Source organism: Corvus moneduloides, chromosome 2 (assembly GCF_009650955.1).
Source record: "Corvus moneduloides isolate bCorMon1 chromosome 2, bCorMon1.pri, whole genome shotgun sequence".
NCBI classification, from domain to species: domain Eukaryota; kingdom Metazoa; phylum Chordata; class Aves; order Passeriformes; family Corvidae; genus Corvus; species Corvus moneduloides.
The window spans coordinates 103,292,967-103,310,902 of record NC_045477.1 but is presented as its reverse complement, the minus strand read 5'-3'; the positions used below and the strand labels follow the sequence as shown (position 1 = coordinate 103,310,902).

At 39.9% G+C, this 17,936-nt stretch overlaps 1 protein-coding gene across 6 annotated transcripts in view; it reads right to left on the bottom strand.

The window, feature by feature from the left end:
- Positions 1–17,936, bottom strand: part of TBL1X (transducin beta like 1 X-linked) — a 193,012-nt gene that overhangs the window by 19,150 nt on the left and 155,926 nt on the right. For all 6 annotated transcript variants that reach the window (XM_032100609.1, XM_032100605.1, XM_032100608.1 and 3 more), the window contains 3 exons: positions 14,925–15,174; positions 8,224–8,356; positions 1,250–1,391 (listed from right to left, as the gene is read on the bottom strand). In XM_032100609.1, the coding sequence (XP_031956500.1) occupies positions 1,250–1,391; positions 8,224–8,356; positions 14,925–15,117 (468 nt within the window). In that variant the 5' untranslated portion in view covers positions 15,118–15,174. The remainder of the gene's footprint in view (positions 1–1,249; positions 1,392–8,223; positions 8,357–14,924; positions 15,175–17,936) is intronic.

Here is a 17,936-nt window from a genome sequence, read left to right as displayed (position 1 = left end):
AGGTAAGGAACTATTACAGGAAATACTAGAGGATGCCCTATATTTTGGATAACTTGTCTCCTAACTGTTCTGCTCTCATTTAATGTCTTCCTCTTTCAATTACTTTTCTTGCTCCTTGATTCATTTTTTTTCCCAACTGTTTTTCTTCACTCTGATATCCACAGGAAACAAGTAATGAACATAAGCTTGAGTTTTATTTGCTTCCTTAACCTACCTCTACTTTCTGTATTATTCACCAATTTCTTCCATTGTGCAACTATAAAATACATAGGGGAAAGCTGACTTGTGCAGTGGCCTTATCTTTTACTTTGTGAAGCAGCTAGCTCACCTGAAGGACATAACTGCAGTAAAGATTAATCCAATCCTGGTCTCTGGCCAGCAACTGAGACTGTACATAACTGCAGAAAATCCCTTCTGGTACTTAATTAATCTGTTTTCCTATGAAAACAAGACTAATGTGATCACTCTGTCTGTACTAATATCAGCAAAACAGACAGAATGAAAATTATCTCAAAGTAATTAAGGTTCCTGCAGGGTCTTGTAAGTTCTTCTGGCAAAAATGCAACATGAAGCAGCCTTAGAGCTGCCCAAAGACACTGCCCAGACACTGGGAATTCTCAACAATACCTGTCCTCTCTGGTCACTTCAGTCTTCTCTGTGAAGGAGCATATTATCTAAGCTAGGAGGTTTTGCAGGATGAAAGTAAAAAAGGGATCAGACGAGACAGTTTCATCCAGAAGGTGGATAGGTAACAACAGAATAACTACATATGCTCCCACCAAGATAAAGAAAATAATGTGAACACGTTTTGCTGTGGACAGCATAATTCAAATGAGAGAGGATCTTGAGAGTTCAACCTCAGAAAAAGCTTCACAGGTGCTTTTATCTCCTTACGTGCCAAAATAAAGTAACTATGAGATGCAAATACATTATTAATGAGGCTTCATTATTACATACACTGCTTGTTTAATCTTTGTTCTTAAAGCTGGCAAAGTTTATTTTTAGCCATGCTCCTAAAACAGAGATATAAATATATCATTGTTAAGCTTGAAGATGGCACCAGTCCTGGAAAATTACAGCATGTAGGGGAAAGTTCAGCCTATTATGAGTATTTGAAACAAGAGGTCAGTAGGTTAGGACAGAGCTTCTGGTCACCTCAGATATGAAAGATATGGAGCAGCAGCTGTAATTGCCTTGGAATTAAATATAAACAGTTAAAAACCGTACACAGTCTTAGAAGTTAGCTTACATTCCAGTCCAATGAAGTCACATCCTTATTGCTGGGGACATCATGCCCTCCTTCTCTTATGCAGTGCCTCAAAACTAGTTGAGTGGAACCGCTGTTGCTGTTTTCATTGAGATTCCATATCCTGGCCGTTGAGTCTCCAGATCTATAAAAGCAATTATGCAAGTAAGTTGAAATCTCCTCATGATGACCCAGCAAACAGTGTAAAAGACTGTATTTCTGTTTTCATTGAGACAACATTACAGCCTTGCAGGAGACCGGAGGAACAAGAGCCGCTGGCCTGTAGTGTAAAGGGAGCATCTGACTGCATGGGGCCACTGGGAATGTTCTGGCTCTGTGTAAAACGCAGGTGTGTGACTTCGGTGCTGAAATTAGCAAAAGCTCACCTGGGGGAGGGCCCTATTCTACTGAAATGTTCCAAATTTCTCAAGTAAAATTGTTTTGAACCTCCTGAGAATTTTGTTGCTTCTCCTGTGCACTGCCCAGAGTACATCCAACCACATTTCCCTAAATCCACTGAACAGACCAGGGCATTAAAAACCTTTAAAAAGTAATTTTTTCTTTCCAACTCTTTCTGTGCTCTCTGTATTTTTTAAAAAATGCTAACACATATGTAAATTATACCTGTCACAATAAATTGGTTTCTTCAGAGTAGTTTTACTTAAAATACATACACTCGCCGTCTACATTTTGCACTACATACCTAAAACTGGCATTACCATAACTGAGATAGTCTGGGGCAACTTACAGTAACTGTCTGTAGCTTGCCTGCTTACATCATGCCGTCTGAAAAAGTGGCAAAATAAGTACTGACATAATGGAGCAAGACAGAGGCAGCATCAGGATTTTGATGTATTTTATAGACTTATTATTTTCTAGAGAGCTGTTTCTAATGCAGGCTGAAACCCTGATTTGCTTAGAAAAAGTTTTGAGGAGGAAGAGTTTATCATTACCTACCTGTAAATAATGTATTTATTTTGACTTTGCATAAATCTTTATTCTACTGAAAAACATCTCTGAGGTTCAGAAATCAATTTGCCATGGAGTGGAAGATATTACACTTTAAAAGTTTACTGGAATTTTTTTCTCACTTCCTCTCCTCCATTTTTTAAAACAACAACACCAACCAAAACAAAGCACCCTGGATTGCTTGTTTTGTCCAGAAAGCAATTTTCATTTACATGCAGTAAGTAGAAACTTGGGTCAGAGTTAGCATCTCTCTTACACTTGCAAGAATTCATACAGTCCAGATGAAATTTCATTGTTGATATACCTGAGGTGTTAGCTTTTCCTTTTTTTTAAGTAATAACCAAAACTTTCTTTCTTATACACTATCAAGGAGAAAAAGTCTTTCTTCAAAGCCTAAAATCCTGAGATCTATTTTTGCTTTGATAAGCCATGTTTTACTGAAAAAGAAATCCATCACAAGAGAGTATTAACTTTTCTTCTGGCACTAGTGAAACAATTTAATTATTTATACTAAGAATACCAGGCAAATTTTCAACACTTGACATGTCTTCAAGTGCAAATATTGACCAAGCAATTATCGAACTCCATTGATCTCTGTGTATTATTTTACCAATAATTTAGCCTAATTTTACACAAATAATTCAACTGTAAAAGCAAATATCTCTCTGCCTGTATAAGTAGCTCTGAGCTCTTCTGGGTCATGGCATGCCTGAGGAATGCGCCCCATCTCCTGTGAACCTTTTGTGCCAAGCTGAGATGTGATGGCTGGCCAAGGTTTTGAACCCAGCTACTCCTGTACAGCCATTCTTTAACTTTTGAGACATATCTTTCACATTAGTAATTAAGAAATAATTCAGATCAGGGTAATTTTTGCCACTACACAGCTGTGACTGTAATATACATCCTTACTTCTTCAGAGGTCTGGAAAACTGACAATTTTGCATATGTTGGCTAGAAAATTAATGAAGTTAATGATGAGGCTCAGAAGTTAAGGAACATTTTTAACTGTGATAATTAACAATAATGGAAACACAAGTCTTTAAAGAACTGCTTCATTGGGTCAGATGCTAAGTAGGAAATTCCTTCAGAGCTGTCTTCTCTGCTATGTAAGACTCCAGGACAGTCCTGCCCTCATTGCAATAATCCAGTTTGTTATTGGACCCCGTGAATAATGTACTCAGTCACTTGGCTATCAAATACAATATCCTACTTGCTAGTTCTAAAAGGGTTATGTTTTGTTTTTCAACAGTTTTATTTAGTCAGTTTTCTGGCAAGGCCTGGGCAATCTTATTTTCCAGTATTTTAATTTTGTTTTTCCCTTTTCTTCTTCCTAAGGCTACATAAGCTATTATGTGTCCCTGCAGAGAGGCTTTATAAGCCTACCAGTGTGCAGCAACGGTATTTGTGTGTCTTCCCTTTTGCTGCTGGGGAAAAAAAAAAGAGTATTCTCTGCTCTGGAAAGTATTCTGATTTCTGTTGAATGATTCAGTGAACCCTGCCTTATTAGAGGACCACAGTTCAAGCACAATTCAGAAAGATATTTAATCTCCTTAGCCCACAGAAGCATTTCTATCTACATGATAAAGCAGCTCATTCCAACATGCAAGTCATGAATACTTGAGTAATAGGAATACTCCTCTGCACTGTGGTAGAGTACTGCCAAATTTTAGGAACGCTAGTTCTGAAAGGATTTTATTTCATGCTCTCCTGCCCCAGGATAATCAAGGTGGACAAATATTTGTGGAATTTAATTTGTGACATATAAAATCACCATTCTGTAACTGGCAGCACAGAGGCTGAAAGTGCTGCAGTTGGGTAAAGAATTTTGCAAGATGGTTGTTGAACCTTGATATTTCTAATCTTCACCTGCAAGTCTTAAAATCGCTGCTCTTTGGAGATGCAGTATCACTAACGTGTATTTACTACTTCTGGCTCCAACAGGTCAGAGTCTCTATTATTTTATTTTAAGAGATATTATTAAAAGCATTAAGGGAAGGAAATTCCTCATATTTTTTATGACAACTAACCTTTCCTTAATAAAGCAGGTCTCTCAAACTAAGTGCTTACTCTTCCTAGGCAGTCAGTAGAGGGAAGTGCCTCATAGGTGTCCTGATTAACATCTCTGCCCCACTGATTCTACAACATTGCTCCCTGCTACAGGTTACTCAAGTTGACCTCCCCTAATAGCTGATCACTTTGCAATAATGGATTTGATGCACTGAGGAAACCAGTCCCAGTAGTCCCCTGCTAACGAATAAGCACCTAGAGTTAGCAGAATTAATATCTGGCACTGACATAGAGGGGTGGTGTCTGAAATCAACACCCTCAACCTGGCAATTCAAAAGGATTATTCTGAAAGGTAATTTACAGTGGATCCTAAACCACAGATATGAGGAGTACAGTAACCTGAAGTACTATATATATGCAGAAACAATAACAGCAGATGGCCTAGAAACATCTTTTCTTGCTTCTGAGAGACACATCCAGAACTGAAAGATCTTGGACAGCAGCTTTTATGGATAATTACTTTGCTGACTAGGGAGAGCAAAAGGCGCATGGAGTGGTTTGGAAAAGACAAGTCACAGCCTCTCTGTGTGAGAGAGGCTGGCATAAATTAGCTGATAAGCAAAGAAACCCACTGCTGATTTTGGGACTGAGGCCAGGTCCTTCTGCTTCACAGCTATGTGAATTACTTGAAGGGCATGGCTGGATGTCATAGAAAAGAACACAGTGTTGGAAGCAGCAGTGGAACATGATGACAGAAACATCCTAAATTCAACTGGAAAAGGTTTTGGAGTTCAAGGCTCTAGCAGCCTTGACATTCACAGTCCATCCACTTCCACACTGGGAAAGTCAAGCACGTTCAGAACACTGTGTCATCGGACCACGATGACCTGTGCAAGCAAACTGACAGGTTATTCCCTGGCCAGATTTTGGCTTGTTTTAATTAGCACTCTTGCTCGGGGCTCTGATGTTCTCTCTGAATAATTCCTGGGCATGGCTTGGTGGTTACAATGTCCAGAGATGATTTCCAATGTGCAGTCTGTTTGGCAGCCAGGGCAGTGTGCTAGCACAGACACCAGCCATTCTGCGCCAGCTGGCCTCAGTGCCTAGGAATATTCCCAGGCATGGTTAGTTTACTAATGTGGATGCAGCTGTAATGGGCTTCTGCACTACACAGGGAACATAACCATCTGCAACAATTTAAGTGTGTCATGAAATTAAAACTTAGATATTGAAAGATAACTAGTGGTACAAACCAGTCTTTGGGCTTATGGCTGGGAATGGCCAAATCTTGAGATTTAACAGAGCACCTTTTTTTTTGGTATTTTTTCACCTGTCCAAAACACTCTATGCAATTATTTGCTTTGGAATGTTGAGTTCCTTCATGAAGTGTATCTTACAATAACCATCTTACATGGCTGTATGCATGCACTTCACTGTACTATTATAATGCTTCTGCTCATAACATCTAAGCATTCTTCTCACAGGCATCTGGTGATAGTCAGGCCTTTGATAGCCTTTACTGGTATTTCTAGTCTCCCCCATCCTCAGCTTTAAGGGTTATGTGTGTGGTGGAGGAAGAAGAGCAGCTGCAGAATATATTTTTCTAGCTATTTGATCAGAGAAATTCCTGTCTCTCTGTTATATTTTGAAATAGGTCTTTGCAAAGCCCAGAGAGTATGTATTACCATGCTAGTCTTCACACACTAGAAAAGCAGCAACTGAGTAGATGTGACATTAAATATCAAAAACCCTTTCTCTCAGTGGGATAGTCACTAAATCTGGAAACCAATGCTCCAGTTTTGGATAATTAATTCTACATTTCTTTTAAACAGCTTGCTTCAGATTAGGTTCTGAACCTGCATTATTGTTTTAGTTCTTTGACGATTACATCAGGTTGCTGTCTAAACTGCTGCTGCTGGTTGTTAGAAAAATTTATTGCCTGTATAACAAGGCTTGAAGAAAATACTTTGTCATGAATTGAGATTTGATTAGTCACTTTATAAACAAAACAAATATGTTCTTATTTCCTCTATTTAATATCTAGGTTTTGAAACGTATTTTTTAAGATGGGTACAATCAAGCAGATGGGAAACCCAAAGAAAAGTACTAACTGGGCAGCACAATATGGCTGTTATAGAATGTAACAATTTGACATTCATGCATCAGACTAACTGCAGTCTTGTTTTTTCAATCATTACTTTGTAAAGGGCGAACAGAACTGCAGCATACTGTAGATCTCGGGGAATTTCTCTCTCTTGTTTAACTGGCGCTGAAACATGGAGTTTACCTGTAGATAAAAGCTTGCACTGTTATTATACCAGACATCTCAAAGGCTTCTTTGTACAGTGGCATAATTATTCAGTCAGCTCTCTTCCTTCAGTTTCACTTTCTTCTGTGCATTCTCTGCCATTTCAGGCACTAAGCTTTGCCATGCACTGGCTGCTGTGTTATTCGAATTCCAACTGCATCCCTACCTTGTTTCTTACAAGCAGGCTAAAATCTGACCAAGATGCACATAGATCTAAATTATTTGCATTGTCATTGCACTGCTATTAGTGTGACTAAAGCACATGACTGCACTTTGTAACTACATGTGTACTTATGTGCTTACATGGTCACTAGCAAAGCTCATTAAGAAAGACCTATCACACTGAAGGGTAAAGCTTAACTGAATGGCTAGTGAGAGGGTATTCCTCTGGCTCGGATATCTGACTAATGGGTCTGATTATCATCCTCCAGGTTTACCTGAAGCTGTGTAAGACACCACTGTCCAGGGATCCATCTACCAGTGCTTAGCACCCCAAGGCAAAGTTAAATGCACACTGCAGCACATATTCTGGTTTATTAAATGCTCCACCACTTAAACTATGCACACTAGTACTGTGCACCATGGATTCTAGGGAAGCAGTCCACTATGGTAAGCACTGACTTGCTTAAAATTGATAAATGGAGATACTTAGTACTACAGATGCTAAAAGTACTATTGGACCTGGACATTCCAGAAACAAAGCATATTCAGCAGGATTCTGGTTTCTAAAAGCCCATTTTGTTGTCTGAAATTATTTTTTTAAAATTTCTATCTTCACTCTCTTGTAGATCTCTGCTGTTCATCCAACATGGAATTTATTTTATTTTTCTTTCCTATTTATACTGTAATTCCTTGTTTTCATGTACTAAGTGAACAAAGGTTAGAAGACTATTCTGATAATTGTGCAAAAAAGCTAGAAATAAAATAAGGACTCTCCTCTTCCTTGTGAGGAAAATATTCTAATACTGCTAAGTAACTCTGAGTGATTTACCTCCTCTTAGATCAGTTTACTCTATGTTGCCAGTTAGACTTCTTAAATTTAGTCTTCATGTTAAAGTTTAAGCATGAACACAGATTCCACCAGTGCTTGCATACAGATCTCAGAGTACATTTATAATTGTGCTTTTGTTTGGATCAAAAGTGCTTTTGTAAGTCAGTCTCCTGATCATCCCACTTAGGATGCTGTGGTGGTCATTGCAGAGCAATCCTGCAGAGGATAAACTGGACTCCAGTGCCACTAAACCACAACACTCCCTTAAACCACCGTGTACTGTTCAGCTCACTGAACAAACTTTCGTCCAGTCTGAAGCCCCCTCATCTCCATACTTTTGAAAAAACCTGGCAGATACCAATGACTTTCTGAGACCCCAGTGTGAACCAATAACTAAGAGCAGTAGATTACATGAACTTCAAATATTCTGAGAATTATCCAAATTATTTTAAAAATATTTCTAAAAATTTTTGTGTATTCAGGACCACAGAATTTACATCTTCAGTGTACAAATCCTTCATATTCGGCGTCACCTTATATTACTTGGCTGTTATACAGGTATGGTACTGCTGAAAAAAACCCACTGCTGCACGCTGATAAAACAGCCCAGAGAATACTCATTCACGTCCCAAATGCACCTGCAAGTTCTTGCATCTCTAAATCTTCTCTAATTGCAGCAGCTGGTTTCAGTCACTGTCTTACCCAGATGCTAGCAGGTCACTGACAGGGTTCCAGGCACAGATGAACACCTCTGATTCATGGCCCCGAAGGACTGTTGCTTTGTTAGGAGGAATTTCAACATCCCCGTCAATTTCCATTGGCTTTGAATGATTATCTGTAAGGAGATATATCAGAATAAATAGTTTACAAGATGCAGTTAGGTGTGCTTTAAAAACATGCTAGCTATCCAAAGCCTAAAGCTTACAGCAGCATATACACCATAATTATTAATATATTCTGTGTTGTGTCACTGACAATATTACTCTATTTGTTTTTCTCTGGTGATTCAAATTTATGTCATTTCCTCAAAATGTAGAGCTTTCCAAAATATTTTGTATAAATCTACAAAGCTTTTCTTCCCCCAAATACTCAGCATTCATTTCAGTGTAGTTTTTCTTTTGAAGCTGGTTTAATTAAAAATTACTTACAGATTTATTAAAATAATTTTAAAAAATAACATAAAGCACTTATATTTTCTTACACAGTCTCCTGTAAGTAATATCTATGCTACTCACAGACAAAAAAAATATACTGAGTAGGGGCTTCATTCCTGGAGCACATCAGAGAAATGGTGAGTGATCACCTTCTCAAGGATATCATAAATACACACAAAGGTACTAAATGAGTCATAGATATACTTAATCTCCATGCTGTAACTCTGTAGTTCTTTAGACTGCAATCTAAATAACTTTGTTTGTATAAAGTTCTTTTACTGCCTTGAGCAAAAAAAAGCGAATTTAAAATGATGGATTTCTCTTAGTAACAACAATTCATTCCAACTTGCATCATGATCCATGTTTTTACTCCAGACTTCCCCTGCTTCTGTATAAATCTTCCTCATTAAGCTCTAGCTACACTTCCTGGCAGCAACACAAGATTATTATCCTCTGCAAACAAGACACCAACCAAGGACAGGTGACACACTGAAACAGCAGACGGCAGATGCTACACACACAAGTGTGGCCCATTTTGCAGAAAGCACATCCAAGAGCAAGTAGCTGGCAGCCTCCTGTTACCTAACCAATGCCTTGGCCAGCTGATCTGCTCTGACTGATCAAAATGCAAGTTCTCTTTCTGGGTTAAGTCTTTCAGTTAGTCATTCTTTAATCACATATGGAGATCCATAGGTTCGCAAGTAGAATAATTATGCTCCCTTATTGCTGCATGTTTATGGCATTTAAAATCAGCCATCTGTCCTGATACTCCAGCTCTGCTAAGCTCTTGCCCATCAACTGGTGAAACAGACTGTGACATTGCACAACTGCCATTGGGAGGAAGATCTACAGATTTCTACCCTAACCTGGGCTTTCACATACCTGGTTTGGCTCTGCCTAACTTCTGCTGAGTCACACAAGTAGCACTTCTCACTGCGTACTTGGTTAGCACCCTAAAACTATGTCTGTGCCACATCTATGCCACAGACGGAATGGAATCTACATGAGTTACTTAGAATCAAGTATTAAAATCAGAAAACAACTAACAGTAGTTTCACAGCTTATTTCTAATTAAAAAGATCTGTATTTTTGACTACACTTATTACCTATGGACTTGTTGCATAAACATTAGAAATGCCTATTTGTAAAATCTGTACCTATGCTGGGTCCCTGTGTTAAGCATTGTCCTTAATAATTCCCTATGTGTATCACTGCTAAAATTAATACTGTTGAGATGTACCAGTACTCAAGATTTAGCCTGACACCAGCAGCTGGGATCTTTGATATTCCGAGCAGTCAGGCACTGAAGAGTGAAGCACTATTAAAACCCACCAGAAAATAAAAGCCTAGAACTCACAATCCTCTATTTCTCAGGACAACACAGATTCACTATGCTTAAGCATATTTTAATGAGAAAAACAGCAGCATGACAATGGCTATGCATTCATCTGTGTCCTGTTCACAGTGTGAGCGAGAAGCTGGGGGTAAATCAAGAAGATATTTCAAGCACCTTAATTTGAAAAATTTAAATGAGATGCTACTCTTACGACATCAGATCCTGCTGTTACCTGCCTGCCTCTAAAGGCAATCGCTCTCGATTAAAACCAAATGACAGCTGGGAAGCAGCATTACTCCAAGGCCCAGAGTCAAGAAGTGCTATCAGAGCAAAGCCATCTGATACTCAGGAATATTTTTTGTTTGTATATGTCCACATGGAGAAACCTAGACACACACTTTGAATGTTATTAATTGCTCTGAAAAACCCCCCACGAATAGTCATGCTGTGAAAAAGGAACCTTGATTAGCTGATACCTGCATTAGTACATGCAAGACCAACTGGCCTCTGGGAGAAATGAAATACCTGCAGAATTATTTTGTATTGTATCTTCCAGTAATGATTTTTACAGTACAGCTTTGTTGGTTCAGGAGAAAAGAGAGGGAAGGATGAGAAGTCTTTCATAAATAATTTGCAAATGTTCACATTTTATGTGTTTTCTTCCTATTTGCATCAGTAGTCAGGAACATTCATATTTAGAGTGTTACTGTTCAGCACAAAACTTAAAACGCCCCACTGAACAAACAGGACAGTTCATGCCTCTGTGATACTGCCTCAGGCTCTTACCAGATTCAGATAGACACTAGCAATATATGAGTGATATGATTATGGTAACAACAAAAAACTGCAGAAACCCCTGAGCACAAACCGGCACCCTCATAAGAGCGACAAGTTCCTTATGCAGCATGAGCTCTTGGGAGCCCTGGTCTCACCTGAGAATTTGGCTTTCCTATGGATGCAGCTACAATGTGTGCATGGGGAATGAGAATAAATAGGTAAGTGAGATGCAGTAACCATCAAGAACAGGCTTCTTTTGTTTTAAAGTACCTTCCAAGCAGAACGTTTTCTTCAGTTAAGATCTTTTTGCACAGAATTGCCCTGGGGGGTTCTCTGAAAGAGAAGGCATTTCTACCAAGTGCAGCTGAGCCTCAGGTGAAAAACGTAAGTCTTTGGGTCACACAGGGAAGGACTCTGTCCAAATGTTAACACAAAACACTTTCTAAAGGCCAGGGGATCCTTGGTTATAGTCTACATTATATTATAATTCTTTTCCTCAAATGTATTAAAAATCCCAAATGACTGGAAATTAGAAGTCATATTATCCCAAAGTATTACGATTGAGGGTTTTCTTTTAATGTAAAAATAAAAATTCTAACACATTGGTGAGTAATATTAACTATTTCCTCCAAAGGAAAAAACCATAGTTTTAAGATCTTATGAGTGCTAACCCTGTCTTTACTCAGGAAATACCTTTTGGTTTTGTTTTTTACTTACATCTTTGAGAGGCCTTTCACTGAAGTTGTTCTTTATAGCTGTAGTTTTAATAAAGGAACAGGGCTTGGTCCTCTTTCCAGAGCTTTATTTTTCTTAAACCCAAGCCAATCCTTGCAAATATAATGAAACAAATGACACTAAAAATATCTGAGTTGGAAAACAATCCAAAGTTTGGCTCCATTTCTACATGCTGACTTTTATTTTTTCCTGTAACACTTAAAGTGACTTAAAACTGAGAACATTACTTGGGATGCAACAAGACAAGGCAGTGACTTTTTTAATTTAGTATTTGTATCTGCACCTCAAACTGTTGTTATTGTTTTCTGTCTCCTCTCTTTCTTAAATCTATCATATTATATTGGTAATGCCACATACAAAAATATATCATATTATACTAAGTATTTAAAAACCTTTTTGGAAAGACTTAAGAGTGTCAGGGAGAACTCCATACCAGAATAAATGCAAACTAGTTGATTTCTTAGAGACATCTCTTTTTCCTGCTCCACTCATCCTGCCTTTTTATGACAGGCTGATATTTGGGTGACTTCCAGGTTATGACTACGGACTAGCACATTATTTAAATCTGTCCCAATATATGCCAGGTCTATGGAATATAACAATGGTAAAAATTAGGGTTTGGGAAGTTTCTTGCAGCTTTCATATCAGCAGTCTTTTCTACTCAGTAGTTCTCCTATGATTTTTTTTTCTCCCAGGAAAAGTCCTTCTCAACATTCCAAGGTCTGTAACTCTTTGTGAAAATCCTGCTGTTAAAAATAGCTATGAGAATTATTATTTTTTTAATTAGAAAATGTCAGATTTGAGACATCAAGGCTTACAGTGTGGCTATAAACATGAACTGATCTTTAAGGCCTTCCTTTTGTTAATACAATAGTACATATATTTTTTTGGATCAGAAGGGAATAAGTGTGAGAGGTTCTCTTTTAGTGATGAACTGATGATCAGTTTTCCACCTTAAGAATTTGGTTTTTTCTGGCCCTGAGACAGTGAAACATTCCCCTAAAATTTTCACATGTCAGCTGAAGACCTGTCAACAAACAAAATGCCAGCATTTGATACATTTACCAGTACTTTAATTTGTTTGTACCCCTTCACATATGAAATTAGTTCAGTTTCAAAGCAGAGGGTTAGTTGAAAGTCAAACATAAGCAACCCATAGTCTAAGAACAGATTAATATTTTTAAAATGTTCAGATCTTTTTTGCGTTTGCTTTCTCAAATAAAAAATGTTATTTAAATAATTGCATTTTTACTGGAGGAACTAACTCGTCTAACTGGAATTCTCTGAAGGAAAGCCTGGTTTGAAAGCATTTTTCTCACTGACCCATAGAGGAATCTATTCAGATCAAAGAGAAGGTGGAGACCGATAAAGGCATCTACACTGCAGAACTAATAAAATCTGTTACCTAACTATAGTCCTCACCTTTTCCAAGCCAAAGAGCTCTTAAGACTGCCTACAAAATGTGCCATGCATGTTTCTCTAGAATTTTCTTGGAAGACAACTGGGCAGTAAGGGCTGGTTTCAGAAGTCAGCCAGTAGGCAATGGACCTTGCACACAGAAACCAGAACTGGTAATCCCCTCTGTCCCACAGTGTTAGCACAGTCATCAGAATCTAGTTACCCAAGGAGGTAGGTCCCACTCCATGCTGGATATGTTTGGCTTTGGAAGACTAATACATGAGCGCAGTCTCCCTTAAGTCACCATGAACAAAGGTGAATTCAGCGCTCTTGAGAACCAACTATTCCCAAAGACTAAGGAAATCTCAGGAAGGTAGGACCTTCAATTGGATACTTGCAGTGGACTGTATGACTAAGCATGTGCTATTAAGTAAAAGGCCAAGGAACAATTTTCCTCTGTGCCTTCAAGACAGGTTGGCTGCATCTAAGCTGTTTGCTGGGAATGGTCCTTGGCACATGTGCTCAGCAATGCTGTTCGGGAATGGATAGTTGGTAGAGTCCAAACTGGGCTAATGACCATGACAATAAGACTATGGATACGCTGGTGCTTGGACACACCATACATGAACAGAAGCTGTTCCAAGGACCACTGGGCCAAGGACCATGCCAAGGCTATGGATGATCACAAGACAGCTACTAGGCTATGCACTGATCACACAAGGCTATGCACTGGTCACACAACAATTACACAGACAGGGCTTGTAGATCTGTTGGAGGTTAGGATTGCTTCTTCTGTTTTCTTTCTCTCAGGGAGTTTTCTCCCATATGTCGCTAAGTGACAATAACAACCAGTATTTAAGAGAGACAAAAGTAGTTGCCATGGTTCAGGGGAAGGGTGTGGCTGGCTGCTCTCTTAGCTGAGGGGTTTCTCTTGGAGGGGCAGAGATACCTCAAGGTTTGGGCTGGGGGAAGGGGCTGGGCACAGCTCCTAGGTCTCTCTTGCTTGTTAGCATTGGAGGGAAAACAGGCTGCGGCCACTGCGGGGAGAATTCACCACCACTGCAAGGCTCTGTGCTGCTGTCTTCTCCTACCCTTGCTGCTTCCGAGGTTCCTGTTACAGCTCATTTCGCTCTCCAGAGGGGCACCGGGACTGACTGCTCCTGTGGGCTTGTAAAGCAAGCCCCTTCTCCATCCCTTCTGCCGGCTGAGCCGCCATCACCACGTGGAGAGGTGGTCGCGCTCTCGCCACAGCGCCCCCTGCAGCCGGGGGGAGCCATTGCACCTGCCCGGCCAGGAGCCACCAGCGCCCCTGCCGGCTGTGAGCGGAAGTGCACTGACGGGGAAAGGGCCCGACAGTCGAGAGAAGGCTGGCACTGGGTTCTGGTTCTGTTTGTTCTTGCTGCTGCTATTATTGTTGTTTGTTTGCCTTGTTATCCATATGCATACTAGTAAAGCACTGTTACTCCTTTTCCCATATCTTTGCCTGAAAGCCCCTTAATTTCAAAGTTATGATAATTCAGAGGGAAGGGGGTCATATTCTCTGTTTCAAAGGAGGTTCCTGCCTCCCTTGGCAGACACCTGTCTTTCAAACCAAGACAAGGTCCCAGACTCTCAACCCATCTCCTAGCCTGGCCAAAATGACAAGCTTTGGCTACAGCCCAGTTTTTATCCAATATCTAAAAGCATCTAGAAGGCTGATAATAAAAGTCTGGTAAGCCTGCTCCAAGGAGAGAGCATATAGCTCCACTTTTTGAACCTGTCTTCAACTTGAAATTCTGAAGATATCTGAAGTTTTCAGATTCTCAGAGACAGGTAAAACACAGCACTGTGATGTGAAATATCAGTTTTATGCAGCAGCCCTTCTAGAAATGCCGCACCCTCCTGGAATGCCCTTAGCTCTACTACCTAGCAGAAAACACACTTTGCACCCACCTTGCAACTAAGTACAAGAATACTACTGAAACACAAACTGCCCAGCAGTGGCAGGGCAGCTGTTGGCTTACTTATTGCATGTGCCCCATTCTCCTCTCCATTCACAGTGGCTTCTCCGTTCTTTGGTGTGTTCTGCTGGGAAACAGCAGTTGTCGTAGCTCCCGCTGTGGCTGCCGTGGCTGCTGCCGCTGCCGCAGCGCTGGCTTGTTGCTGCGCTAGCTTCTCTCTGAACGCTTGCTGTCGGGTCTGAACGACATCAGGCATCACCGCGTCTATCAGAGACAGGGACTCTATTGGCCTGCCATCAAATACTGTACCATCCTGCAGGGAAAACAAGCAGAAGGGAAACCCCAAGTTTAGGATTTTGCCTCTCAGGTTGGCAAAGAGTCACAAAACGAGGCTGTGTGAAGATACTACACTTTGACTTAATGAATAGTGCCACAGGACTATGGACTGCCTCTCTCTCAGATCTGTGACAGTGGTACTCATGGTCCACTCAGGAATCTGATCACTGGAAAAGTAATTTATTGGAATTTTACAGAAAGTTTAACCATATAAATGCTTTATAGATGCAAAAGAAGTTAAGCTGTGTCAGAAAGTTTCACTTTGTTTTCTGTTTGAAAAAAGAGAGTCATGGCTAAAACCATGACAAACGCAAACAGACTTTGGTTAAACTGTTTGTTTTCCTACATTTGCAGGAACATAGGAATGGAACAGAAGCGGATGATGCATAATGAACCTCAGCCAAAACATGATGCATGCACAAATTCAGTGGTTTCTTACACAGTGTTTTTCAGCCCAGCACCACCAGTTGTAGCTGATCATACAAGACAGCCTTACCATTATTTTTCTTTTATTCCACTACTTTTATTCATAAGAGTTATGACTTTCATTTTGGTTTCTGCAAATTAGGCTTCAGCTTCCATGACCAATTGAGTAAACTTTTAAGCGCTGTTTAAGACTTAATACAGACTATACTGACTTAGCTTTTCTTCGCTTTCACTTTCTTATTATCTTAAATATAGGGGAAAGATTTTAGTAGTCTTTATAAAGTGCCTTTTTGCCAATCTTCTGCAAACTCCCTTCAATTCTTTGAAATAATAATGATCCAGTGGTGAAAGCTTTGTTCTTGAGAAAGAGCAAGTAAGAACTGGAAATGGATAGATAATGTAGATGGTAAACAATATAATCTTCAACAGGTAAGAACAATTAATAAAGAAAAATAGTTGCTTGCCTGACTGGTATGTTTCTGCTTAACTAGTTGTTGAATTACCCCTTATAATTATAATATTAAGATAATACATACTTGTTTCCTCATGGGGAAGAAAAAGGAGGGAGACAGTCATTAGAGAAGAAAACATAATCTCTCTTTCTCCTCAACGTTTTTTTACGTCTCTGCCAAAATTTATTTGAATCTTGACTCAAATTCTTGCTGCACAATAAACAAAATGTTTGCCAACAGATCCTGACATCTTACATTTTCATATGTAAATGTGCTCACTGGACTATTTACATGACTGCCTTTCAACAGATCATAAACAATAATTTTATACACACTAGTTTATAGTCTTACTGATTACTTGCCACTTTTAAGTAATACACGTAGAAAAGAAACACACAGAGAAGCATTTATGTAGCCCTTACTGGGATTCAGATGTAGCAAGAATGGCCTTTGCTTTGCTGTAACATATTTAACAGTACGTATTTGAACAGAATCATTGAATGGCTTGGGTTGGAAAGGAGCTTAAAGGTCATACAGTTCCAAGGTCCCTGTCGCGAGCAAAGACACCTTCCACTAGACCAGGTTGCTCAGGGCTCTGTTCAACCTGAATCAAACCATGATGAGAGCAACATAAATCTTACTGGTGACAACAGGCATATTTTCAGATTATTCTCTCATTTTAGGGAAAGTCTTGAAGCTGGGTAAGAGCAGGCCCCTACAACCTGACCCGCTATAGGTGCTGTTCAGAGCTGGAAGTTTCTAATTGGGTAGCTCCAATTTCAGGCATGAGGCAAAATGTTAAGTAACAGCAAATTGAGACAGCTTCCTAACACTGGTTTGTTATTACAACTGCATCAAAGTGCAGCTTGGCGTGAATGTCAAATGTCATTGCCCCAGTTAGAAAATAACACATACACAAATCTTACATACAGTATCGAGGCATAAGAAGAAAAACCATACAGAATGTTTGAATAAAATCAGTTTCCAAACTACACATTGCAAACGGCCTTTTCTCTATTTTATACTCCTTTGTTCTCACCCATGCTGTTCACATGCTACATTCAGGTATATAGGAAAAAGCAATAGCTTCTTTGTATTAATATTTATTACAGATGTTTGTCAATCACAAATATCTATCATAAAAATCTTGTAATGCAGTACTTGCTTATCTGTCACGCTTCACTCCCTCTCAAAGCACCATGTCTTTAAGGATGGCAGGGCAAAACCCCTGGCTTTTCCCACATCCCTTCTTTGTTTCCCCTGGCAGTTCAAGGAGAACAGAGGCAGTTTGTGGCTGCTCATACAATCCCTACAGAAAACCTGCACCCCAGCCACAGTCAGAATTTACACGCACCTGTTTCACCATGCCTCATGCCTCATCTCATATGATCTGAGCCAAAGTCACTGAAATCACTCTCCAGTGACCTTTGCGGATTTTTGATCAGGCTTCTCATGGCTTGCATGTTCTCAGTGCTGCCTGCTAGGAAGTGTCAGGGAGTGAAGCTTTAACCTATGCTTCAGGTTTTTCCTGCCAAATTCTGCTATAACCTTGAAAACGCAAGACTGTAAACACTGGCACCTTTTCTTGTTTGCTGCAAGAACCTGCGCACCCTGGATTTGTTGGCTGGGGTAGCAGAAACACCACTAATATCCATCTAAGCAGCACAGAGAATGCCTCAATGCCACAGCTAAAAAACTGAAATGTCTCTCTCTCTCTCACAGCTTTCTGGCTCTCTGCTGGGATGGGGCAAAGTACGAGGAATAAAATTAACCCAGATGAGGAGAAACAGGGGAGTGGCTCGTGTCGGGGCTGCTGGGGTGTGCTGCTCGGCACATCCCAGCGCGCGGCAGTGGCAGGGGT